Here is a 27,399-nt window from a genome sequence, read left to right as displayed (position 1 = left end):
CCTTAGGACTCTAGATCCAACTACCAATTTATAAGAAGAACAGAGAAGAAACATGTTTAATGGCATCAGGAGCATGTAATCCATAAAATCCAGACTTGGGAAACCCTACAGGACAAATGGCCCAGCTTCTTCAAAAAATAAACTGGAGGGGCGCCTGGGTGGCGCAGTCGGTTAAGCGTCCGACTTCAGCCAGGTCACGATCTCGCGGTCCGTGAGTTCGAGCCCCGCGTCGGGCTCTGTGCTGATGGCTCGGAGCCTGGAGCCTGTTTCCGATTCTGTGTCTCCCTCTCTCTCGGCCCCTCCCCCATTCATGCTCTGTCTCTCTCTGTCCCAAAAATAAATAAACGTTGAAAAAAAAAATTAAAAAAAAAAAATAAACTGGAAATAAAAAGAGAGAGAGAGAGAGAGAAAGAGGGAAAAGATATGAAAGGGGAACCGAGGGGCTATAAGAGATTCATCAGCTAATTGTGATGTGTGGACTTACTTGGATCCTGAATCAAACACATTAAAAAAACAAACAAACTGGGGGCCGCTGGATGGCTCAATCGTTTAAGTGTCCAACTTCGGCTCAGGTCACGATCTCGCGGTCTGTGAGTTCGAGCCCCGCGTCGGGCTCTGTGCTGACAGCTCGGAGCCTGGAGCCTGCTTCGGATTCTGTGTCTCCCTCTCTCCCTGCCCCCCGCCCCCCCCCCGTCCCCGCACTCTGTCTCTCTCAAAAATAAATAAACATTAAAAAAATTAAAAACACAAACAGATTGGTATTTGTGATACAACTGAAATGTGAACAGTGACCGGGATTCGACAACATTACTATTTCTAGCTGTGATGATGGTACCGTGTCGAAAAGTTATGCTGTCGAAATGTTAGCCCTGATCGTTCCGAAGAGCCCACAGACACAATGACTGGGGGGTGGGGGTGGGGTAGCACGAGAGCAGGCTTGGGCAACTGGGTGTATGGGGTTTTCGTCATGCTCTTCCGTTATTTTTGTGTATGCTCGAATTTTTCTGGAACGACACACAGTGCTTTAAAAAGACTAAATCAGGGTCTTATCTGCAGGGGGTGATTGGTTTGGGTGATGGTCGTGGAAAATGGAATCATGATAGGAAGGACCCCTTCTAAACAGCACAGCAACAATAAAAAAAAAGACCATCACTTATCAAATGTTTATGAGCCCGGCACTGTGCTAGCCTCATCCGTGTGTTACCTTATTTAACCTTCACGCTGTCCCTATGACATGGGTGCTATGGTTATCCACACTTATAGGGGGAGGCAAGTGAGGTTCAGAGAGCTTGAGGAATCTGCCTAAAGTCACACAGCTTGGAGGTAATGGGTAAAATCTAGGACACAGACCCATCCTGACCCCAGAAGCCTCATTGCTGCGATCTGAGTTTTTGCCCCATTATCAGTGTTCTTTGTATCCTATTACCACCCTGTCACTTAAAAAAAGAAAACTATCGTGATTGCTTTCCTGATATAGAAATGCCAACTCTAGAAATGATAGAATAGCACTTGAAGCAGATTAAGACTAAGGCTACTGGGGGGAGTCTTTGCATACAGTGGGGGAGTTCAGGGCAGTTGACAAGGCCTGGGCTGGGTCTGAACAATGAAGAAGGAAGTTTTACAGTTTCTATATACAAGAGAAGTCAATGTTTCTCTGCATTGTGGTTCACCCTGCCCCCAGCCCCGAGGCTGTCCTATCTCCTTCTCAGCAAAGCAAGTGGCCTCTGATGCCCCCGGGGACACCTAAGTGAGCCCAGTGGCCTGGGCAACCCCCGCTCCCCCCCCCCCCCACCAGTCCTATCAACCCAAGGCTGAGACCCAAGCCCTGAATCCCAGGGATAAAGACCTTTTTTCAACATTTTTATTTATTTTTGGGACAGAGAGAGACAGAGCATGAACGGGGGAGGGGCAGAGAGAGAGGGAGACACAGAATCGGAAACAGGCTCCAGGCTCCGAGCCATCAGCCCAGAGCCTGACGCGGGGCTCGAACTCACGGACCGCAAGATCGTGACCTGGCTGAAGTCGGACGCTTAACCGACTGCGCCACCCAGGCGCCCCAAGACCTTTTTTGCTCACTTTCTTTACTTTTTTCAATGGAGGGTTTAAGGCACTTCTGTCTTGTAAGAGTGGATAAGGTGGTGACCATTTAGAATGCCATTACTTCTAGTGTCCTTGAGAGCTTAGCCCTCCCTGTTCCTCCAGCTCGCCCGGGGAACAGCTCCCTTCCACCACCCGCGGGACAGGCTGCGATCCACCGGTAAAGTAACTCAACACACAACGTCACAGACAACTTTCTCCAGATGTCCATTTCCTTTTTACCAAAGGTGTTCTTAATTTTTAGGCTCAAAATAAATGTGGAGGTTTACCCCAAACACATACAACAATGTTTACAGCACTACGCATCCTTGCCCAAAGTAGAAACTATGCAAACGCTGTCGATGGTGGAAGGTCACCACGTTCTGGTGTATTCCTACAGTGGAATACCGCATGGCAAAGAAAATGAACGAACTGCAACCACGCCCAACAATACGGGCGTGTTTCATAGATACAAAGTCGAGCAAAAGATACAAACAAAGACGCGTCGCATGGTTTCATTTATATCAAGTCCAGAACAGACGGCAGCCATCTGTGCTGGGAGGGGACAGGACAGCGGTTACCCGTGGAGGGAATGGTATGAGGGATGGGGGAGGGAGGGGATTCTGGGGCGCCGATAGGGTTCTGCTTCATGATCAAGGTGCCCGTTACACAGACACGTTCACTGGGAGGAAAATTTGTCAAGCTGTGCACTAACGATCTGTTTTTACATGATGCGTCCGCAAACATTTCAAAAATATATCCAGATTAAAGACAAAATTAGTTACTTTCTGGTAGTGCCATCTAATTACACCCAAAGGACGGAGTGTGATGTGGTCCCCCAAGTAGAGGAGATCTGGTCGACCACGGCCAACTTCACAAGAACTTGCCCGAACAGTGGGCTCGCCTTTGGAACCTCTACCGAATTCTCAGGACCTTACCTATGTCTTCCTTGAGGTCAATTTCGGCTGTGGTTGGGTGGACAATGCCCTCCACTCTCATGGAGCCAATATGGCTGATGTCACTCTGGGTCAGGGAGAGCTGCGTCAGGAAGGAAAGACGGAGAGTGTGGGAGAGATCAAGTCCTATTAAAAGTCTTCATATTTTACCTCCCATCTGTTAATTCTCTCAGTTATTTACACTGAATTGTCACCATAAAGGGCCGCGGTGGGAGCGACCGTCTCGGGGTGTTTGGTCTTCCGGAAGCTCTTCTGAGCCCAGTGGATTTGACTGTCACACTGAGCGTCAAATCTGTCTCCTCTTCCGGGAGCAGGAATGGGCCCTCCCTGTTTCTTCCTTTCCCTCTAGCTTATGCCTCCGTTTCCCAGTCCAGATGGCCTTGGCGTCCGGTGGCATGTGGTCTGAGCAGTTCCCGCCAGGGAAGCCCGGGATGGCTCTCCCCGGCTCCCCTCAGGCCCCTGCATTCTTCCCAAAGCAGGGGACAGGAACATGTGGCCGACGACCCTGATGTCCCCTCCGGGGACAGGGATGTGTGGCCAACGACCTGGCTCGAGAATAGTGGCGGGCTCTAGGATTCCAACCTGCCTATGTCTGGCCACCCTGCCTTTTGGGGACCACACTCTTAGGGCTACGCTTGTGACAGGGCGCCTTGCGCGCTCATAACTGAGTGGAATGCAGAACATTTTCCCTCATCTCCCCGTGCGAGCGTGACAGTTCCGTGTCCCTGAGACAAGCCAGAGAAGGCCAGTTACCATGCGACCGCGGCCAGCCCCTGGAGGGGACTTCAGCTCCACACCTATGCTTTCCTGCTTTCGCCAGTGAAGAATTAGGAACCCACCACATACACACTCTTTTGTAACACGCTCATCCCAATGGCTTCTCTAGAAGTGCATCCTATTATCAGGCTGTGAACACTCAGCCACCAGAGGTATGATTAACTGACTGTTGCCTTGTGTATCTTATTTCAGCCCCATTTGACTTGGTAGATAAATTGTCTGCTCCGTAAACTGTATGCTAGTGGGAATGAATTATTTGCATGTCCGTCTGGGCTGCTGCTATGCTGCTGAAGGCTGTTCAGATGTATAGCCCGCTTGTCCTCTTTCTGCATTCCAGAAAGGCAAACAGACTGAATTATTGGCAAATGATTCATTTCTAACACCAGGGATATTCAGGAAACGTAGATCTCTATTTTCTTGCCCTGATACATTACATCGAAACACGCAAGGCTGGCCTCCCAGAGTCGTTTGAGAAGGTTAGCTAAGGATGTGTGGGGCAGGGGCAGAAATGAGTGGGGCGCTGGGGAGTTCCCGGCCACGATGCCATTCTATGGCCTGACCGGGAAGATGGCCTATGCTTACCTTTGGCTGACCGGCGCCGGCATGAATAATTCTCGGCACTAAAGCGTTTGTTTACTCTCACAATGTAGACGCTGCCATAGCTCTTTAGTGTAAACGTGAATAATTCAAGACCGGAGTGAAAGTCGTGTTAGGGGAACGAGGGATGAAGGAAACATCATTGCCTGCAAACGGTAGGTTATAAAAATGCAACAGTGTTTTACTGCAGCACATGACAATTCTCTTTATTACCTTCTGCCCTAGAACGAGGCTTTTAGATGACAGAATGGTGAATCCGTCCCCCGGCCCATCTTCGGAGGTGGAATTTGAAGTTCCTTCTTTATCGCTGTCCTTTGGTTTGGACTGTTGGTAGAAATCAGAAGGACAGGTGGGAGATAATTCAGGAAAAGCCCAGAGTGGCTTTATCAAGCCCTCCCTATGGCTATCACCACCTTGGATATGAAAGGAAGTGGCGGGTGTTATGTTCCTCCGTCCTCGATGGAGGGACGCAAGGGAGCAATAGGAGGGAAAGAGAAGGGCGTAGCCCAAAGTAAAGTGTGTTCAAGAGGTCCACAGGCGTGTGTAGTCCTTCCTCCGGCTGGACACAGGTACACTGTCGTTCTTTGCAATGCCTGCAGCTTAAGATGGCAAGCGTCGGAACCAAGTGGGGTCATTCATAGCCCACTGTTCAACCTCCCTTCTCCCCAGGATTTCCTTGGGGCACAGAGGCAGTGGCGTGAACTCTTACACATCTTTTGTGTTATCGCGGAGGTCTGCGGAATGGAAATTTGACGACCTTTGTGGCAGCGCTGTCTACTAGAACCTTCTGTGAGCACGGAAATGCCCTCTGCCTGCTGAGCACTTGAAATGTGGGTGGCGCAACCAAGGAACTGAATTTTGTTTTAAAATGTCCCCACACGGGCTCTACACTGTTAGTGCAGAGTCCAGTGCGGGGCTTGAACTCACAACCGGCAAGCTCATGACCTGAGCTGCTGCCTAACCGACTGAGCCACCCAGGCGCCCCCAAGGAACTGAATTTTTACTCTGATTTAGTTTTAATGAATTCCAATGCAAAGAGCCGCACGTGGCTAGTGGTTTATCGTGGTGGCCAGCTGATGAAAGCATCTCCCAGCTATAGCTACCTAGCACGTGAGGCTGTCCTGAACGCCTGAAATCCCACTGGCTGAACCCAGCCGACCATCTGGGGGAGACAGACAGTCTGTGACAAACACAGACTGGAGCTCTGAAGAGAAATACAAAGCAGAGTTCCAGGCTATCATCTCTCCCTTACGATTTTGTCGGGGGCGGTGGAAGCATCTGGAAACATGAAGGCCACCCATGCTTTGGGTTTGGAAACCTCTAGTAGTCCCTGCTTGGTGATTTAAGCTCTAGTCTCAGAGGCCCTTTACCATTTTCTCCCAGTGGGGGGAGCCCCCAGCCCGTCAACAATGATGGGGACTCTGGATGCTTCAACCTTCTCCTGTTCTCTGAGCATCCCTGGCTCACACAGGCAACCCAGGCTCACCTTTTTGGACGTCCGTGGTTTGGCAGCCTTGGATTTCTTGCCTCCCTTCTTGCCTGACGCCGCCTTCCTTCCTCTTTTCTCTGGGGGAGGGGAGAGGATAGTTTCCGACTTGCCTTTGGTCCCTCGCTTTTTGGCCAGCAGTTCGGGATGAATTCTGGGTAGGACACCTCCACTGGCGATGGTCACTCCTTTTAGCAGCTGAAGAGAGAAACGCGTGAGCTCGGGCAGCCAAGAGCTTGCTGGTTCTGGATTTAATACAGTTCTAACCAATGGCGAAACAACTGTTAAATCTGGTCTTTGCTTTCCCAAAGCATGATGGGTGGTTTAACTAGCTTTCCTGTTCCACTGGTAGAGCGAGTCTCTGTAGGTATCATGGCATCCTATGGTCTCATACAGAAAGCAAAACCAACAAGGGAAGATGAAAGGGTAAGGAGGCTGAAACCAGGGCTGTTGCTCAGGGAGGGAGCACAGCTTGACAAAACTGGGTTCAAAGGTCGGTGTTAGGGCTAGACCCAGTTAACAACAGACCTCCACACTCTTGATCACGCATTCCATCAGTAAAATGTGTTTGACCATGCACCTCTCAATTGATACGTTTACTTTCTAAACAATTGACATGTACTACTGCATTAATATAGTCTGCGCATCCCCAAGTAGTGCCTGTCTACAAGGTCTACAACCAGGGCGGGTCCATGGACAGAGTTACTGTCAGGATCAAGAGAGATACAGGAATTGCAAGGAAGAGTCCAGAAACTTTTACAGCAACCTGACAGAGGTATCGTAGATCTATTGGATCTAATACCAAAAGATTGTGGCTTGTGGTTGGTATGTTGTTTTTTAAAAACTTTTCTAGCGATTATTTTTTATTGTATTTTTGGAAATTATCAGTCCACGATGGATTGGAGATAAGAACTGATTCTTCACATCACACCCAATTTGAAAAGAACAAGATTAGAATACAAATTCTTGGACTATCTACTGACTGTCTAGCACTTCCTGGGAGAGGCATTCATGGCAACTTTGGAGTTAGTTCCGTAATATAGAGAAGATTCTCCTGCCCTCATCAGAATGAGTTGTCAACGATGTTTGCGCGAAGAAATCATGAACAACGTATATGCACGGCACCTTCCCCAGCTACACGGAGAGCTTGCTTTTAGAGAGGACAGGAAGGTCTGGAAAGACCCAAATATATAATGGGTCATTTCCAGAGGCAATTTTATTTTCTATCTGAATGATATAGCTAGCGGGATTTCTTCATCTCTTACATGATCTGGAAAATTTGTTGTATTAATGTGATTGGGAACTGTAGCAGGAATGACTTATAACCAACGGGGTCCGCATGCAACAGTGTGTTTGGCAAACCCATTCTGCGGCTTGTGTCCGTGCTTCAGACAGACCTACCTGATTGAGTTCCTCATCGTTGGCAACTGCTAGCAGGATGTGTCTTGGGGCTATCCGGGCCTTCTTGTTGTCCCTTGCGGCATTCCCAGCCAATTCTAGAATTTCCGCTGAAATCACAAGAGGGAGTTAATAGGCAATCTACAGAATGGGGTCTGAGGTTTTTGGAGCTTTTCTTTGGAAATGGTCTCTGAATTGGATCACATTTATTCGTTTGTCAGTCTCATGTCTGGGCCTGGAAAGAAATCCAGAATGCTGGAAAGAACTCAGGTTCCAGATGAGTAAGATATTTAAGCAAGACCTGATAGACGATCCTGCGGCAGTCTTCGAGTTGCCCTCGACATTAATTCTGCGCCATCTTCCTTAATATTTGGACCTCTGATTTTTTTTGTTGAGCCCATAAACACAGGAAGGAAGACAGGATTTCCCAACCTCCCTTGTTGAGAACTGTGGTCATGTGATTACGTTCTGGCCAATGAAAGACAAGTAATTATACTGTATGGTGCTTCCAAAAATGTCCATCAATGAAGGGAATGTACCTTCTTCCCTTTCTGCTGGCCGACTGGGGACGTGATGGCTGGATTTGGCCAAGAAAAGAGCAAGATAGAAGGAACTGGAGTTTCTTATGATGGTGGTGACTCCTGACTAGACTGTCCTTACTCCCGGGCGGTCTTCTATCGACTTATTTTGTATGAGGAGAGAGATAAACTCTCTTGTTTAAGCCACAGGAGTTAATTCTTGTTAAGCAGGAGTTAATTCCGACCAATACAGAGCCCTAACATAGGACCTGAGTTTCTTTTAGCCTAAGGAGAGAGGGCCATAGTGAGGTAGGTTAAAGTCTGTCTTTGGTACCCATTGGGACCCTTTTTAGAATCTCCCTTTCTTCCTTGCTTGGTGCCCTAGGTCCCTCCTGTCCTAAAGGAAAGGGATGGGAAAAACTAACTTGTACCGTGGGGTGAGGATATGCTTAGCCCAGAAAGTGAATTCTGAACAGGGATACCTACGAAGCCTGGAAAGGAAGGTATTTGGGGCTTGGGGGGTTTCCACATATCCCTTAGGATCTAAGCATGACTAAGCACGTTTAAGAAACATGTCATCTGATAAATGTAAAAGAGTTGAGGGGCGCCTGGGTGGCTCAGTCGGTTAAGCGTCTGACTTCAGCTCAGGTCATGATCTGGTCGTTCATGAGTTCGAGCCCCGTGTCCGGCTCTATGTTGACAGCTCAGAGCCTGGAGCCTGCTTCGGATTCTGTGTCTCCCTCTCTCTCTGCCCCTCCTCTGCTCATGCTCTGTGTCTCCCTCTCTCAAAGATAAAATAAAAGATGAAAATAAAATTAAATTAAAAAAATAAAAAAGTCGATAAAGAAGAATTTTCCTGAAACTATTTTACATGTCATCAAAATTTGTATTTATTTATTTAAATTTTAAAAATAGTGTTTATTTATTTTTGAGAGAGTGCAAGCAGGGAAGGGGGAGAGAGGCGGACAGAGGATCTGAAGCAGGCTCCAGGCTCTGAGCCGACAACGGAAAGCCTGCTGTGGGGCTCGAACTCGTGAACCACAAGATCATGACCTGAACCGAAGTCGGACGCTCAACCGACTGAGCCTCCCAGGTGCCCCTGTTATCACAATTTTTAGTCAAAATTAAAAAAAAAAATCTGTAGACTTACCATCTGTTTGTTTTCCCCTTCCTCCTCTGTCTCCTATTTCTTTCCTCCTCAATTTCAGAGGGATGTTCTGCTAATCAAATTTGTCTGCCTTCAAAAGTATTAATGAGCCCTCAAAGAAAAATTCTTTCCCTTAGAAAACTAGAGGCAATGTGCCAATGTGTTGTCTCACTGATAATGTGGTGGCAAAGTGTGTGTGTGCGTGCGTGTGTGTTGGGAGAATTTGCTGGTACAATGGCATAAACACTAAGCCCTAAAATTAACAGGCGATTCCGTGTGAATCTTCACAATCAACCTAATTTCAAATAAATAGCACATAAAATTGCCATCACTCATAAAAATCTATGGCAATAAAAAAACTGCCTAAGTGTGCCGTATTAACTAAGCAAATGTGATTAACAAAAAATTAGAATAAAGTAAGCATTAGAGTTAAATATTTATATGGAATTTCCATAATGGAAGGCGCTAAATCACTGCGAATTCACTCTCACAACATCTTTTGCAGATTATTAAGCAATGAATATTGTGTTTACCAACAATACATTTATACGGTGACGGTGACATTTTCTGAATCAGAGCCTGGGGGGCCGTGGTTTGAGAAGTGTGGGCATACTTGTTGGGACAATGGGATAGAGTATTTGAAATTCATGCCCTATTAGATCATCTGGTTGTCTGCATTCAAGCTGCTGCCCAGCCCTTTCCTTCCCTTAAAAGAAGGGTACGCATCATGGAGAATTGTGGCCATAAAGCTCTCACAAATGGGCTTCCTTTTCTGACTCTCGGGTAAATGTGCAGCTCCCCGTTGTGCCCAATAAGAAGGAGTTATCTGCCCCTGCCCAGCTTGGGGGTCCCACACCTGGGAGGAAGGAGCACTCACCACACCTGGGAGGAAGGAGCACTCACCACACCTGGGAGGAAGGAGCACTCACCACACCCGGGAGGAAGGAGCACTCACTCTTTTCTATTCTAGATTGGATGGGGTCAAGGAGCCTCCCAATTTTAAGCTTCTGAGCGACTGAATTTAATTTAGCATCTTGGGCTATCACTTTCCGGCCTGTGTCACCTGCCCTGAGAGGAAGACGTTAAGCATCCTACTGAGTTCCTCAGATTAGCTGTCACCATGAGAGGCAGCGCTAAATGGGAAGCCTTACAGATCTGGAGGCTTCGGGAAGCCCCCGGGCTCAGGTTATTTTCAGCCTGACAGACGGAGGCACGGACACTGGATTCACAGATGGACAGTCTGCCGGAATCAAAGGCAGCTCGGCCGGAGACGAAGGGCGGTGATTCAGCAGGCAGACCCACGCGGGGCACACAGGCAAGGCTCGGCGGGAGGCCACTGGGCTTCCGGACCTGCCCTTCCGAAATCAGTTATAAGAGAGAAAACCTTGATTCTGTGCTCTAGTGTAAAAGCAGAGGTAGAGGGGCGCCTGGGTGGCGCAGTCGGTTAAGCGTCCGACTTCAGCCAGGTCACGATCTCGCGGTCCCGGAGTTCGAGCCCCGCGTCGGGCTCTGGGCTGATGGCTCGGAGCCTGGAGCCTGTTTCCGATTCTGTGTCTCCCTCTCTCTCTGCCCCTCCCCCGTTCATGCTCTGTCTCTCTCTGTCCCAAAAATAAATAAACGTTGAAGAAAAAAAAAAAAGCAGAGGTAGAGGTTTTTTTCTAGGAAAACTTAAAAAAAAAGTTTTTATTTATATATTTAGAGGGTGGAGGGAAGGGGCAGAGACAGACAGAATCGCACGCAGGCTCCACGATGACAGCACAGAGCTTGAGGCGGGGCTCGATCTCATGAACCGTGAGATCGTGACCTGAGCCGAAATCAAGACTTAACCGACTGAGCCACCCAGATGCCCCAAAGAGAAAAACTCTTTAATAATACACAGCTGAAAATCTAGATCTGGGAGTTCTCTTCTCTGCAGGATGTGTAGTCTGGACACGCTTTGGGACAAGGACTTCACGGGGTTAAATGTTTGAAATAACAATCACTATTAATATTTTTCCGATGTCATTATGACAAATATAGTCACAGGAACTGTTTACAGTAGTTACAGTCTCGAGTGATTTTACTGGTCTTGAGAGCACAAGTACCCTTCTGCTGGCACTCAGTAGGAAAAACGGATTTATAGAGCCCAAAGGTGTTTTGCTGAAAATTCTGTGAGAAGATTATTATTCTGTTAACTGGTGGAGATTTCCACGGAAGTCTATATTCTCGGAAGTCACACCTCCAGCTATAGGAAGCATCTGGAATACAGCTTAGAATTTGGTAGTAAAAAAAAAAAAAAGATTTCTCTAGCCAAAAGGGATGTTGGAAAGCTCATCGTGCACATAATTTTGGAAGAGCCGTGTCCTCTCATTTTGTCCAGGATCTAAAGCAACATTAGACATCCCGGCCCACAGGACATGGGAGACAGCACAGCAAATGTAGGGCTGGGACAGGAGGCACGGAGTGGCCGCTCCTTCAAGACTGTCTCCCTCCTTAGCCCCTTCTTTCTTGCCCGTTTGCCCATGAGGTGACGGTGACCCCGAGGACCATCTGGGCCCTCTGGTCTGCTCAGGCCACGCAGTCTTCTGGGAAAACCCATCCATTCATGGCTCGAGCCACCCTTGCCCATGTTATCAGATCTGTACCCCCTGCCGTGAGGTCACCTGGACAGCCTCACCTGGTGTTCCACAGGTCAATCAAACTCACCGCATCCCCAAATCCAAATCATCCCCCTTGGGGTCGGCACACCATTCGCACACAGCTCCTACCGGAGACCTGAGAATCAATCACACACCTTTGGCCAACTTCTCCACACCTATTGCCATTACTTGAGTTAAGGCTCTCTTCTCTTTGAGCCCAGATAATTGGAATGGCTGTCCAAGTGGCTTCCCCGCCCCCATTTTTGTCCTCCTCCAGATCCATGGCAGAGAGGCCACTGCTGGCCCATAGGTGCCTTTGTACAAATTAGAAAAAGACATTCCTTCTGCCAGATGCTTTACTTCTCTAGAACAATACCCTTTACTGCCATCTGCCGGGAATGCTCGTAATACACATACAAATCTTTGAGATCCGTGATGCGAATGATACTCCCTTCGATGCGTGCCCTTGCACAGTGTACAACCTGCACAACCATACGTGTGGCCCCGGCTGCCAAAGGGATCTTTTCAAAACATAAATATTATAAATGAAAATCGTTAGATAAAAAAGTGTTTGTGTTAACTGGGTAGTCCCAATTGTCTGAAATGATGTCAACGAAGGTCTTCTATGTGGCACAATGACTTAAGTCACCCTGAGATTCAAGCTTTTTAAAAAACCTATTTATCCTTTCAATTAAAAAATGTTACAGAACATTTTCTCACCATAAAAACGGTTTCAATTCTTCATTTTCAACATCTTACATTTACATTGTATCTATTGGTGGTAAATACAAAATTATTTCCCAGAATTTCGGGCTTGCTTTTTTAGTCCATTTTCCCTCGCTAACATTGGAAACGTGCACTGGATCAACGTTTTACAGATCGACAAAGTAAAGTATGAATGTGCTGTCCGTTCTGGGAGGCTTGGGGCGTCTCAGGTGGAAAGGACGTTCTAGATGAACGGTCCAGCATGTGCCAGATTGTGTCACCTCCTCCTTTTTTGGGGACTAGACACACCTCATGGCTCTAACATCGGGGTGATGTGTGAACCCAGGCCCAGCCAGGAGGCCAGTCTGGAGAAATCAGGCAGGCAAACTGCTCTCTCTCACCCAGAGTAGCTGAAAATTTGTGCAACTTTCTTTTTCGGCTAAGTAAGCCCCCCACCCCCAAGCCTTCTCTTACTGGCCGTTCATGTGGCCCTAGGTTCCCTTTCTGAGGCACTGAGGGGGAGAGAGGATCTTCAGAGACCCCAGTCATGAATCTGAAGGGAGTGGTAAGCTGGCCACGGGAAATCGCCGACCCAGGCCTGGTCGACCCTGTCCTGGCCCGCTGCCAGGACATCAGCGGGCAAATTCCAGGTCGCTGCTATTGACATCAGGGGCAGGAGGTAAGAGCGGAACAGTGCAACTTAAAAGCTGCCTTAGGAGGTTCAGCTTGGAGAGTCGGCGAAGGTGATGCTCTACGTGGAGGAGGAGGGTGTCTGCCAGAGGCCGATGGGGCGCTGTGGTGTGCTCATCTGTCCCCGGCAGCCCCTCTCCTTCTGGGAGCCTGGGGAGGACCTTCCCCCCTGACCAGAGCCTCCAGCCAGCTCTGGGGTCCCCGGGGGCCCCATCTCCCCGATGAGCTCCTTGTCTCCGGCCTCTCCCCCTCTGCCAGGGGAATCCCTCCGGTAGGCTGGTGAGGCCTGTGGGCCCCTTCTCAGAATAATGGCGGCTCTTCCTTTCATTGTGGTAAAACAGGCGTGGCATGAAATTGACCATTCTGACCATTTCCAGGCGAGTAACTCAGTGGCATTCAGTAATTCACAATATTGGGCCACCATCACCGCCGTCCACCTCCTGCCCTTCATCTTCCTTAAACCGGAAGCTCCATGCCCATCAGACTCTAAGGCCCATCCCACCCCAGCCCCCCTCGGCCCCTACAGCTGCCGCTCTCCCCTCTGTCTCTTTGCACTTGACTACTCTGCTGGCTTATTTCCATCTCCCTTTGCACAAAGTCTTCAAGCCTCATCCATGCTGTAGCACGCGTCAGAATTTCATTCCTTTAAAAAAAATTCTTTTCAAGGTTTATTTAGTTTTTGAGAGAGAGAGAGAGAGAGAGAGAGAGACAGTGGGGGAGGTGCCGAGAGAGAGAGGGAGACACAGAATCGGAAGCAGGCTGTGCGCTGTCAGCCCAGGGCTTGACGCGGGGCTCAAACCCACGAACCGCAAGATCGTGCCCTGAGCCGAAGCTGGACGCTTAACCGACGGAGCCTCCCAGGTGCCTCAGACTTTCATTCCTTTTGGTGACACTCGAGTTGTTTCCATTTTTTGGCTATTGTGGTAATGCCGTATGAATGTTTGTGTATAAATATGTGTTTAAGTCTCTAATTTCAATTCTTTTGGGCATATACCTAGAAGTGGAATTGCTGGGTCATAAGATAATTCCATGACTCTTTAACTTCTGTTTTTAATAAGCATTTTCTTTTAATTGCAATATAGTTAACATACAGTGTAAAATCAGTTTCAGATGTATAATACAGTGGTTCAACAAATCCATATATCATTCAGTGCTCATCACAAGTGCACTCCTTAATCCCCAGCATATATATTACCCCCCCACCCCCTCCCCTCTGGCAACCATCAGTATGTTCTCTATAATTAAGAGTCTTTCTTGGCTTGTCTCTCTCTTCTTTTTGCTCATTTGTTTTGTTTCTTAAATTCCACATATGAGTGAAATAATATTGTATTTGTCTTTCTCTGGATGACTTATTTCACTTAGCATAATACTCTCTTGATCCGTGTCGTTACACATGGCAAGATGTCATTCTTTTTTATGGCTGAGTAATATTCCACTCTGCGTGTGTGTGTGTGTGTGTGTGTGTGTGTGTGTGTGTGTATCTCACCTCTTCTTTATCTATTCATCTATGGACGGACACTTGGGCTGTTTCCATACATTGGCTATTGTAAATAACGCTGCAATAAATATAGGGGTGCATGCGTCCCTTTTAATTAGCGATCTTATACTTTTTAGGTTGTAGAGTCATTCTATTTTTAACTTTTTGAGGAATCTCCATACTGTCTTCCACAGTGGCCGCACCAGTTTGACTCCCGCCAATAGTGCATGAGGGTTTGTGCGTGGTGTAAGAAAGTGGTCCAGCTCATTCTTTTGCGTTCTTCTTCTCTCCTTCTTTCTACTGAAAGCTGTCCAGTTTTCCCAACACCATTTGTTGAAGAGACTGTGTTTTTCGCATTGGATCGTTTCCTGCTTTGTCAAAAATTAATCGACCATATAATTGTGGGTTCATTTCTGGGTTTTCCATTCTGTTCTCTTGGTCTATGTGTCTGTTCTTGTGCCAGTACCATACTGTCTTGATGATTACAGCTTTGCAATACAGCTTGAAGTCTGGGATTGTGCTGCCTCCAGTTTTGTTCTTCTTTTTCAGGATTGCTTTGGCTATTCGGGGTCTTTTGGGGTTCCATACAAATTTTAGGATTGTTTGTTCCGGTTCTGTGAAAAATGCTGTCGGTGTTTTGATGAGGATTACATTACATGTGCAGATTGCTTTGGGTAGTATAGACATTTTAACAACGTTTGTTCTTCAGATCCATGAGCATGGGATATCTTTCCATTTCTTTGTGTCTTCCTCAATTTCTTTCATCAATGTTTTAGTTTTCAGAGTACAGGACTTAACCTCTTTGGTTAAGTTTATTCCTAGGTATCTGGTTCTCCTTGGTGCAAGTATAAATGGGATTGTTTCTCAATTTCTCTTTCTGCTGCTTCATTTTTAGTGTAAAGAAATTCAACAGATTTCTGTACGTTGATTTTGTATCCTGTGACTTTGCTGAATTCAGTGTATCAGTTTCAATACTTTTTTGGTGGAGTCTTTTAAGGTTTTCTATAGTGTCATGTTCTCTGCTAAGAGTGAAAGTTTTACTTCTTCCTTTCCAATCTGAATGCCTTTTATTTCTTTTTTGTTGTCAGATTGCTAGGGCTGGGACTTCTAGTACTGTGTTCAATGAAAGTGGTGACAGTGGACGTCCTTGTCCTGTTCCTGACCTTAGGGGAAAAGCTTTCAGTTTTTTCCCTTTGAGGATGATGATGGTTGTGGGCTTTTTATACAAGGCTTTTATTATGTTGAGGTATGTTCCCCCTAAGCCCTCTTCTCTTGTGGTTTTCTTTTATTTATTTATTTATTTATTTATTTTTTTAAATTTTTTTTTTCAACTTTTTTTTTTATTTATTTTGGGACAGAGAGAGACAGAGCATGAACGGGGGAGGGTCAGAGAGAGAGGGAGACACAGAATCGGAAACAGGCTCCAGGCTCCGAGCCATCAGCCCAGAGCCTGACGCGGGGCTCGAACTCACGGACCGCGAGATCGTGACCTGGCTGAAGTCGGACGCTTAACCGACTGCGCCACCCAGGCGCCCCATCTTGTGGTTTTCATCATGAGTGCATGTTGTACTTTGTCAAATGCTTTTTGTGCATCTATGGAAATGACCATACGGTTTTTATCCTTTCTCTCATTGATGAGATGTATCACATACATTGATTTGCAAATATTGAACCACCCTTGCATCCTGGAGATAAATCCCACTTGATCGTGGTCTATGATTTTTTTAATGTATTGTTGGATTTGGTATTTTGAGGAGGATTTTTGCATCCATGTTCACCTGGGATATTGGCCTGTAGTTCTCTCTCTCTGGCTCTCTCTCTTTTGTGGTGTCTTTATCTGGTTTTGGTGTCAGGGTAATGCTGGCTTCATAGAATGAATTTGGAAGTTTTCCTCCCTCTTATATTTTCTGGAATAGTGTGAAAAGAATAGGCATTAACTCTTCCTTAAATGTTTGATAGAATTCGCTCGTGAAGATGTCTGGTCCTGAACTTTTGTTTGTTGGGAGGTTTGTGTTTTTTTTTGTTTTGTTTTTGTTTGTTTTTTTTTTTTTTTGTTAACTGATTCAATTGCATTGCTGGTTATCCGTCTGTTCAAATTTTCTATTTCTTCCTGCTTTGGTTTTGGTAGTTTATAGGTTTCTAGGAATTTATCCATTTCTTGCAGGTTGTCCAATTCATTGGCATATAGCTTTTCATAGTATTCTCTAATAATTGTTTATATTTCTGTCGTGTTGGTTGCTAGTTTTCCTCTCACGGGTGATTTTGTTTGAGTCCTTTCTCTTTCCTTTCTGGGAAATCTGACTCCCTAGTTTATTAATGCTGTTGATCTTTTCAAAGAACCAGTTCCTTATTTCATGGATCTGCTTTACTATGTTTGTTTGTTTGGTTTTTGTTCTTGTTTTTGTTTTGTTTTGTTTCTCTATCATTCGCTTCTGCTCTAATCTTTATTATTTCCTTCCTTCTGCTGGTTTGTTTGTTCTTTTTCTAGTTCCTTTAGGTGTAAGCTTAGGTTGTTTATTTGAGATTTTTCTTGCTTATTAAGGAGGCCTGTGTTGCTATAAACTCTCCTCTTAGAATTTCTTATGCTGCATCCCAAAGATTTTGGACCACTGTGTTTTCATGTACTTTGAAAAAATTTCTTCTTTGATTTCTTGGTTGACATCCTTGTTTAACTTTTTGAGGAATCCCAAACTGTGTTCCACAACAACTACACCAATTCATATTCCTACCAGCAATGCACGAGGGTTCCAATTCTTTACATCCTCATCAATAATTGTAATTTTTTTTTTTTACTAGCCACTCTAATGAGTGTCAGGATAAAGTTTTAAATGCATAAAATACAATACAAAGGATGACAGAGAAAACCAATTACACTGAAATGTAATTTTCCAAGTATTAAAAAATCTGGGGGGCGCCTGGGTGGCTCAGTCCGTTAAGCCTCTGACTTCGGCTCAGGTCATGATCTCGCGGTCTGTGAGTTCGAGCTCGGCATCGGGCTCTGTGCTGACAGCTCAGAGCCTGGAGCCTGCTTCGGATTCTGTGTCTCCCTCTCTCTCTGCCCCTCTGCCTCTCATTCTCTCTCTCTCTCTCTCAAAAATAAACATTAACAAATTTTTTTAAATAAAAAAAATCTGGGATATAATTGTGTGCTTGTTTTAAAAAATATATAATTTATTGTCAAATCAGCGTGTACATTGTGCTCTTGGTCTTGGGGGTGGAGTCCCGTGATTCATTGCTTCCATACAACACCCAGTGCTCATCCCAACAAGTGCCCTCCTCAATACCCACGTGGGCTTCTTTATCAACACGTTAAATAACAAGAACTAGCGGCAGGTCTATTAACTACTGTGATTCTGGAAGTAATGATAAGTATAAATGATATTTCTATACATCTGTAACAAGGGGAATCTAATAAGAAAACGTCAGTGATTTCAGTTGGTCAAAAAGTCCCAGGTGCCACTGACACGCTACTGTGGTTTCTTGCCCACGACAAATAGAGGAAGGAAATGCTGAGGTTCAGGTATGGCTCGGGAAGTTGAAGACAGAATCTGAGGACCCCAGGCTCAAGCTTGTTCCGTGTCGCACCCCCTCCCACCTGCCGCACCACCAGCTATCGACTTCTCTCTTCCCTTCTTTTGAGCCAAACTCCCTAAAATAGTCCCCACCCCCTTGGTCTCCTGGCCACAGCTCCAACTCCCCAGCCCACTGCAGTTTGGCTTTGACCACCCAGCCCGTTCTCACGGGGGTCACCATGACCTTGAGGTGGCTAGATCTGTTGCCCCCGTCTGGTTTTATTGGCGTCACCTTTGAAGGTTAGTTACTCTCCCTTGGTTTCCCCGGCACCGACTCTCCCGTGAGCCTTTCCTTCCTCCTCTCTGCTGTCCTCCTCCGTCTCCCTCGCCATGCCTTCCCCCTACTTGGCTCAGAAACCCGCACATGCACATGCTTCCAGGGCCGGTCCTGGGCTCCCCAGTCTTGTTGTCGTCACACTCTTCTCTGGGTGACCTCACTCACTCTCCCGGCCTTTATTGCAGTCTCCCCACAGTGCCCGTGTCTGCACCTCCAGCTTCCAGCTCCCTGGTGGCTCTAGACATGTCTATAGGGCTTCACTCAACAACAACAATAGCCCTATGGGCGGGTTGCTACCATGGGTCCCAAGCGGCGCTAAGTGCCTTTCATGCATCATCTTATGTAATTCTCACCATGACACTATGAGGGTAAAGCGACACACTCACAGTCCTTAGCTGATAGGTGGCAGAGCCAGAATCTGTCCTCCAGGACACCTTGCAGAGACCGGAGCCCTACGGGTCCCCCTGAGCCCCTCGCCCCGCCCCGTTTCTCCCCCACTATTGCCTGCTTCAGCTACGGGCCCCATTCTTGTTCGCCAGCTACTTTCCTCTTCTCTTCCTCTTGGCCAGGCTCCATATGTCAATTCTCCAACTCTCCCCTTGGAGTGGAGTCCCCATGCCCCTTCCTCAACCCATGGCAGCGTGGCTGGAAAGAAAGTAGCCGCCCAAGGCTGAAAGACTTGTGCCTTCCTTGACACCCCTTTCCCCATCTAACCCATCATTGAGTAGAGCTGACTCTACCCCCCTCCGCCGATAACCTCCCCAATTTGTCCATTCCTTCTCATCACCCCCTCTGGACACCCCTGTCCTGGCCACTGTCAATTCTCAGAAGTGACACAAAAACAGCCCCCGGTGGTTTCCTGGGCTCTGATCTTGCTTCCTGCCACTTCCCAAAGCCCAAGTGACGTCCCCCAAATGCCACCTCCTCCCTTCTAGGCCTCCCCCTAATGGGTGTGTGTACCTGTGTGTGCACAGCGTACACATTTTCATCATGGCCCTCAAGGACCTGCCTGCCCACTGCGATCTCATCTCTCACCCCCTCCCTTTTCCCAGCTCTGCTCTGGGCACGAACTTCCTCCAGGCTCCAGCTGGGGACACACGCTGTGGGCCTTCACCCTTGTTCCTACCCCGCCTGAAACTCTCCCCCTAGCTCAACACCCCCATCAGAATCTACTCAATTCCTACTAATTCCCCACTCTGGTTGCCATCAAAACCATTTGAGGGAGGGGCACCTGGGTGGCTCAGTCGGGTAAGCGTCCAACTCTTGATTCCGGCTCAGGTCATGACCTCCTGGTTTGTGGGTTTGAGCCCTATGTCGGACTCTGTGCTGACAGTGTGGAGCCTGCTTGGGATTCTCTCTCTCCCTCTCCCTCTGCACCTCCCCTGCACACACACACACGCACACACACACTCTCTCTCTCTCTCTCTCAAAATAAATAAATAAATAAACAAAAAAAAAATCCTGATGTCCCGAACATAGCCCCAGAATCTCTGGGGGTGAGCCCAGTCATCAGGATTTTAAATCAATCAACTTAAGAAAAACCAAGGTTGCACACCTGGTTTAGGTCCTAACAACTCTTACTTTACAATAGGCAGCCCCCGGCACCCCACCCCTACAGACCCTCCCCAAGCTCCTGTGACTTTCCTGCCCAACATGCAGGCCCATCTTGCTGCGTTGTGCTTAATGCTTGTCCGCTCTGCTGGTACGCAAGCCCAGCCTTCGGAGGGGGGGCCACGCATGTCTGCCCTCCTCCGCATCTTCAAGGCCTGACCCAAGGAAGAAACTCAGTCAAGATCTGCGTCATGAATGTTGAAGGTCATTTCCAGGATGACAGGAGGCTCTCATGCTTTGAATCTTTTTTCCTGAGCAAAATCAATGGATGTCCACCTCCCACCCCCAAAGTAACAAAAACTGCCCTTTTACTTTCTCAACAATGGCCTGCAATTCTACCAATAGTGATTCATTCCTTTGGCTTAAAACTTCTTGTCTCAGTAAAATGCAAGCACAGCCCGAAAATACAACACTTTAACAGAGTTAGCCATTATACTTTGCCCTGAGTGATTTCATCAGCTCTTAACAGACGGGAGAGCAGAAGAATTACCATTTATTGAGTGTATCCTATAAACCAGGCATTATCCACGGGCTAGCTCATGTATGGAGTTGAACGAGTTAGTTCTGGAAGCACTGGAAACTCAGAGAGGTTCAGGAATCAGCCCAAGGTAACAGAGCTGGTAAACGGATGCACCAGATTTAAACTGACAGGAAGAGAAGGAAGGGACACAGAGAACACAGGCCTGGGCTTCAGAGGACCAATGTCGCCTCCTCCACTTGACCTGGGACCCCACTGGGTGCTGAGACTGGCCCCGGGGGGAAGGAGTGGTATTGGCAATGGCATCCTTCCAGGTACTCATCCTCTCTTCTTCTTCGTCTTTTTTAAAAAAATTTATTTATCATTTTTTTTTGAGAAAGAAAGAGAGAGGGAGGGGCAGGAAGAGAGGGGGAGAGACGATCCCAAGTGACTGTCAGCACGAACCCGATGTGGGGCTTGAACTCACGAACCGTGAGATCATGACCTGAGCTGACATCAAGAGTCGGACACTTAACCCACTGAGCCACCCGGGCGCCCCGGTCATTTCATGCACCCCCTTCTATTTCATGTCCAAGCCACTGGCAAACACTGTTGGCTTTTGGGTACTCTGACCACACGTCTCTACACCTCCTCTGCACTTTGCCTGCTTCTGCCCTAGCAGCCCCTGCCCCAAGGTCAGATCACTTCTGCCTCTGCTCAAAACCCTTCAGAACTCCCACCGCAAGCTCTTAGCTCCCACCAGCCTCACTTCTCAAGCCTCACTTACAGTCCAAGCCCCTCCCGGGGTCCCAACCCCCTGGCCCACTGCTGCTCCTCCAACACCCTGCTCCTGCCGTCCTCCTGCCCGGAGCACCAGCCCGCAGACATGCGCGTGCCCGCTCCCTGCCTCCCCCTCAGTGGGACCTCCAGACCAGCACTATTCACAACCCCCCTCACCTCCCCATTCCTGGAACACTCTATCTCTTTCCTGGCTTTATTTGTCCCCTAGCACTTATCACCATCTGAGAACCACACACCCTTCACTTCTATGTGTTTGCCATTTCTCTTCCCCAGAATGCACCTGCTCGAGGGCAGGGATTCCTGGATTCTGTCTTGGTCTCAGTGCTATAGCAGCCTCAGCGTCGAGAACACCTGGCATATGGTAAGTGTTGAATGCAAGTTTGTCGAGCGAAGGGAGGATTGTGAGTAATCAACTTGAGAAATAAGGCGATGTTCTACCTCGGGGGATACTACAAATCTCTGAAGATGTTTTGGCTGACATTCCAGAAGGTGATGTTCAGGCTTTAGTATGCATTGCTTTGGGGTCTGGTGGCTCTAATCCAAGATAAATTAAAAACCCTATCAGTGATCCAGTTCTACCCCCAGGGAATAGTCTAAGGACTTACTGTGTGCATTGACATGTAGACGCTTAATACATATTTGTTAAACGAATGAATGGGAAAATATAAGATTTGATGGGAGCCAAAGACTAACAGAGACGCCCGCGATGCAAAGGGCCACATTTTGCTCTGTTATGCACAAAGTTCAGACCTTCACCAAGTAGAGGCATAGGATGTACTTCCTTTGGTTACACAAACATTACAATGGGGCAATGTAGTATAGCAGAAAGTATGTGGCTTAGGGTTGAGGGACCTCAGGGAACCCCAGCTCCCTTCTCGGAGGCTGTGGGATCTCTGGTTACTCAGTGCCTTCCAGCCTCACAGGGTGATATGGACCTAACAGGTAGTTTTATTTTTATTTTTTTAATGTTTTTTCCCCCTCTGATGGAGTTTTTAATTTTTTTATTGTTTTATACTTATGTTTATTTATTTATTCATTTAATATAATTTATTGTCAAATTGGCTTCCATACAACACCCAGTGCTCATCCCAACAGGGGCCTTCCTCAATGCCCATCACCCACTTTCCCCTCTCCCCCAGCCCCCATCAACTTCCAGTTTGTTCTGTGTATTTAAGTGTCTCTTATGGTTTGCCTCCCTCCCTCTCTGTTTGTAACTATTTTTTTCCCTTTCCCTTCTCCCATGGTCTTCTGTTAGGTTTCTCAAGATCCATATATGAGTGAAAACATATGACATCTGTCCTCTGACTGACTTATTTCACTCAGCATAATTCCCTCCAGTTCCATCCACATTGCTGCAAATGGCCAGATTTCATTCTTTCTCATTGCCAAGTAGTATTCCATTGTATATATAAACCACACCTTCTTTATCCATTCGTCAGTTGATGGACATTTAGGCTCTTTCCATAATTTGGCTATTGTTGAGAGTGCTGCTATAAACATTGGGGTACAAGTGCCCCCATGCATCAGCACTCCTGTATCCCTTGGGTAAATTCCTAGCAGTGCTATTGCTGGGTCATAGGGTAGATCTATTTTTAATTTTTTGAGGAACCTCCACACTGTTTTCCAGAGCGGCTGCACCAGTTTGCATTCCCACCAACAGTGCAGGAAGATTCTCGTTTCTCCACATCCTCTCCAGGATCTATAGTTTCCTGATTTGTTCATTTTAGCCACTCTGACTGGAGTGAGGTGATATCTGAGTGTGGTTTTGATTTGTATTTCCCTGATGAGGAGCGACGTTGAGCATCTTTTCATGTGCCTGTTGGCCATCCGGATGTCTTTTTCGGAGAAGTGTCTATTCATGTCTTCTGCCCATTTCTTCACTGGATTATTTGTTTTTCGGGTGTGGAGTTTGGTGAGCTCTTTATAGATTTTGGATACTAGCCCTTTGTCCGATATGTCATTTGCAAATATCTTTTCCCATTCCGTTGGTTGCCTTTTAGTTTTGTTGATTGTTTCCTTTGTAGTGCAGAAGCTTTTTATCTTCATGAGGTCCCAATAGTTCATTTTTGCTTTTAATTCCCTTGCCTTTGGAGATGTGTCGAGTAAGAAATTGTTTCGGCTGAGATCAGAGAGATTTTTTTCCTGCTTTCTCCTCTAGGGTTTTGATGGTTTCCTGTCTCACATTCAGGTCTTTCACCCATTTTGAGTTTATTTTTGTGAATGGTGTAGGAAGTGGTCTAATTTCATTCTTCTGCATGTTGCTGTCCAGTTCTCCCAGCACCATTTGTTAAAGAGACTGTCTTTTTTTTCACTGGATACTCTTTCCTGCTTTGTCAAAGATTAGTTGGCCACACATTTGTGGGTCCAATTCTGGGTTTTCTACTCTATTCCATTGTTTCTATGTGTCTGTTTTTGTGCCAGTACCATGCTGTCTTGATGATGACAGCTTTGTAGTAGAGGCTAAAGTCTGGGATTGTGATGCCTCCACCTTTGGTTTCCTTCTTCAATATTACTTTGTCTATTCGGGGTCTTTTTTGGTTCCATACAAATTTTAGGACTGCTTGTTCTAGCTTTGAGAAGAATGCTGGTGCAATGTTGATTGGGATTGCATCGAATGTGTAGATAGCTTTGGGTAGTATTGATATTTTAACAATATTTATTCTTCCAATCCATGAGCATTTCCATTTCTTTGTGCCTTCTTCAATTTCCTCCATAAGCTTTCTATAGTTTTCAGCATACTGATCTTACACATCTTTGGTTAAGTTTATTCCTAGGTATTTTATGATTCTTGGTGTGATTGTAAAAGGGATCCGTTTCTTTATTTCTCTTTCTTTTGCTTCCTTATTGGTGTATAAAAATGCAGCTGATTTTTGTACAGTGATTTTGTATCCTGTGACTTTGCTGAATTCATGTATCAGTTCTAGCAGACTTTTGGTGGAGTCTGTCGGGTTTTCCATGTAGAGTATGATGTTGTCTGCGAAAGTGAAAGTTTGACTTCTTCTTTGCCAATTTTGATGCCTTTGATTTCTTTTTGTGGTCTGATTGCTGATCAGTACTATGTTAAACGACACTATGTTACACAACAGCAATGAGAGTGGACATCCCTGTCGTGTTCCTGATCTCAGGGGGAAAGCTCTCAGTTTTTCCCCATCCTAACAGGTCGTTTTAAAGGTTCATTTGCCTCTCCCTCCCTGAGCCAGCAGATTTTTCCATCAGATTCCTGGGTCCCATTCCAAACCCGGTGAATCAGACCACAGCATGTGTATGTGGGGGGCTGGGGGATGCAGCCAGGATCCTGTATTTTAAAGCATTCCCCAAGCCTTTAGGCTGCTGCTACAAGACCAGCATCAGAATCAACTGGGTGCCCATTAGAAAGGTCGAGTCTTGGGGCGCCTGGGTGGCTCAGTCGCTTAAATATCCGACTTTGGCTCAGGTCATGATCTTGCGGTTCATGGGTTCGGGGCCCGCACGGGGCTCTGTGCTGACAGCTCGGAGCCTGAACCCTGCTTTGGATTCTGTTCTGTGTCTCCCTCTCTCTCTCTGCCCCTTCCCTGCTCACACTGTCTCTCAAAAATAAATAAACATTAAAAAGAAAGAAAGAAGAAAGAAAGAAAGAAAGAAAGAAAGAAAGAAAGAAAGAAGAAAAAAAGAAAGAAAGAAAGGCCAAGTCTCAGGCCCCACGTCGGACCTTGTCAACAGGATCCCGGGAGTGGCTGGACCTTGTCAACAAGATCCCGGGAGTGGTTGGTTCTCACGCTGGACTGAACCAACTTTAGAGCCCTCCAGCCCTCTCTCTAACCTCCTAAAAGGTGCCCATGAAGAACTTTTGGCTCAGAGACAAGCCTTTCATTTCCCGATAAGGAACAGGCTTAAGATGCTGAGGTCTGCCTGAGGGACAGGAGCCCCAGGGATGAAGGTATCCACTGGTGGACCAAGGTAAGCCTTTCATTGTGACGGATGGGGGACCAAGAGGGCAGAACAGGACTGAGCATCTAAGAGGGAGGAAGACATTGCCCCTGAGGGAGAAGGAGGAGGGGGAAAAGGGACCTGGGGATAGAAGCTGGGTCTAGCCCTGCCACACCCCCGTGGGTTTTCATACTGTGGCCGCAGGCGGCTCGGTTTCTCAGAGAGACAGTTTGGGGAGGTTTGCTTTACAGGGGGCTTCCCAAAAATTTAAACCTGGCACCCCGGGCAAAGTCAGAGACATTGTTGCTCGTGGCTGAAATGACCCCTTAAGGAGCTACTCGCACTTACTTATACATATTTTTATTCTTATATATTTTATTTTAAAATATTTTATATATTTATATATATTTTAAAAGCATCCTGGAAATTTTGAAGTATGGTGTCTGTTTTACTCTGACAGAAGAGAACAACAAGAAGAAAGCCAAACACAAAGCTATTCAAATAGATAAAGACCACCCACAGCAAAAATCTCGTTCTGTAATAAAAAAGCATAATGTTAACAACCAACATGGGCAACTATTCCTCGTGTACCCATTGTATACAAAAGAGGGCACAACTGGGGACATGATGGGCTTCATGGAACCAACTGGAGATGGTTCTGATGCTGGGCCAACACTATTCATGGACACTGAGCCCTAGTTCCAATACACCAGGAAACCCAACGCTCAGTGAGGACCTCAGAGTAAAGAGCAGACCCCCTGTTACAAAATGAATAGCCCCACTGTAGCCCCCAATCCTCCCGGTAGATTCTCTTCCGTGGGAACCTGGATTTTTACCTCCTGGGTTTGCCTAAAGCAAGACACACATTTTTCGGGGCTGGTCTAGAAAAGCCACTGCATTGTGGGTTCTCTTCTTTCCATGTTGATCATCTGCCATTATGCCCTCTTCCCTCCCCTAAAGCCTGCAAAACGAATCTGAGCCGAGCAGGCAAGCTGAAACCCTGTTACCACCCCCCCTCCTCCCCAGTACCCTGGAGCCAGCCACAGAGGGAAGCTGTCCTCTTTGTCCCTGGGTGGCAGGGACAGAGGGGAGGGTGGGGATCCGGGAGTGGGTGACCTGTCCCGCGTGTTCACATTACCTGCCAGGTACTCGATGACGGCCGCCATGTAGACGGGAGCCCCCACGCTGATCCGGTACTTGAACGTCCCTTTCTTCAGGTAACGCATCAGCCTCCCCACGGGGAAGATGACACCGGCCCTGGCTGAACGGGACAGCTTGGACATTTTCTTCTTCCCGCTCCGGCCCGACATCTTGCCTCAGTTTCCCTCTCAGCTTGCTGACACGGTGTTCTTCCGGCACTACCACGATGCTGAAAAGGAAAGAAGGCAGGGTGAGGAAGGATGGTCGGCAAACACCTTGGGGACAGTGAGGTGACACTAGAGCACCGTGTGACACATCAAGTAGCCCTGGGGAGGTGGCTGAGACCTGGCTGCCGCTTCAGGCCACGAGATGGGCAGGGGGACTTCGCAGGGCATCGGCAGCCCCTCCCCAAACACCTCCCCACGCGTCAAGCCAGCCCAATCTTAACAGGAGAGGCCAAAGAAACTCACTAGAGAGAGGGGTCATGGTGCTGTAGTCTGCAGAATAATGGCCCCAAAGATGTCCACTTCTTCATCCCCAGCACCCTTGCATATATCACCTTATATGGCAAGAGAGACTTTGAAGATACGATTGAGAGTCCTGACATGGGGCGATTATCCCGGAGTATTTGGGTGGGTCTGATGTAATCGCCAGGGTTCTTTTTTTTTTTTTTTAATGTTTATTTTTGAGACAGAGCGAGAGGCAGCGTGCATGTGGGGGGAGGGGCAGACAGAGAGCGACACAGAATCCGAAGCGGGCTCCAGGCTCGGAGCTGTCATCACAGAGCCTGACACGGGGCTCGAACTCAGGAACTGTGAGGTCATGACCTGAGCCGAAGTCGGACGCTTTACCGACTGAGCCACTCAGGCGCCCCGCCGGGGTTCTTTTAAGAGGGGGCAGGACATCAGTGAGTAGCGACAGGTGCAACGAGAGAAGAAATGGATTCTCCCCTCGGGGCTTCCAGAAGGAGCCAGCCCTACCAACACCTCCACTTTAGCTCAGAGAACCCGATTTTCCCCTTCCGACCTCCAGAACTGTCAGGGCATCGATCCACATTGCTTCAACCCCTAAACTGGGGCTAACTTGTTATAGCAGCTGCAAGAGAATGAATACGGTTCCTCTTCGCTCTGATTTGCTTCTATTTGAATACATAGTGTTAGCTAATATGGCGATGCCTGTAATGGTCAGCT

General features: G+C 47.2%; 1 protein-coding gene across 1 annotated transcript in view; it reads right to left on the bottom strand.

Moving 5' to 3' along the window:
- Positions 1 to 26,379, bottom strand: part of LOC124505905 (core histone macro-H2A.2) — a 37,190-nt gene extending 10,811 nt beyond the window's left edge. Inside the window, exons 1-5 of the mRNA XM_047071968.1 lie at positions 26,208 to 26,379; positions 7,294 to 7,400; positions 5,893 to 6,090; positions 4,620 to 4,730; positions 3,015 to 3,114 (exon numbers count right to left, since the gene is read on the bottom strand). Of these exons, the coding sequence (XP_046927924.1) occupies positions 3,015 to 3,114; positions 4,620 to 4,730; positions 5,893 to 6,090; positions 7,294 to 7,400; positions 26,208 to 26,379 (688 nt within the window). The remainder of the gene's footprint in view (positions 1 to 3,014; positions 3,115 to 4,619; positions 4,731 to 5,892; positions 6,091 to 7,293; positions 7,401 to 26,207) is intronic.
- Between the last annotated feature and the right edge of the window lie 1,020 nt (positions 26,380 to 27,399).

The sequence above is a fragment of the Lynx rufus genome, unplaced genomic scaffold (assembly GCF_022079265.1).
Source record: "Lynx rufus isolate CCGP_SWC_20201006 ecotype Redwood Valley unplaced genomic scaffold, mLynRuf1.p SCAF_11, whole genome shotgun sequence".
NCBI classification, from domain to species: Eukaryota; Metazoa; Chordata; class Mammalia; order Carnivora; family Felidae; genus Lynx; species Lynx rufus.
This window is presented reverse-complemented; position numbering and strand designations above follow the sequence as displayed.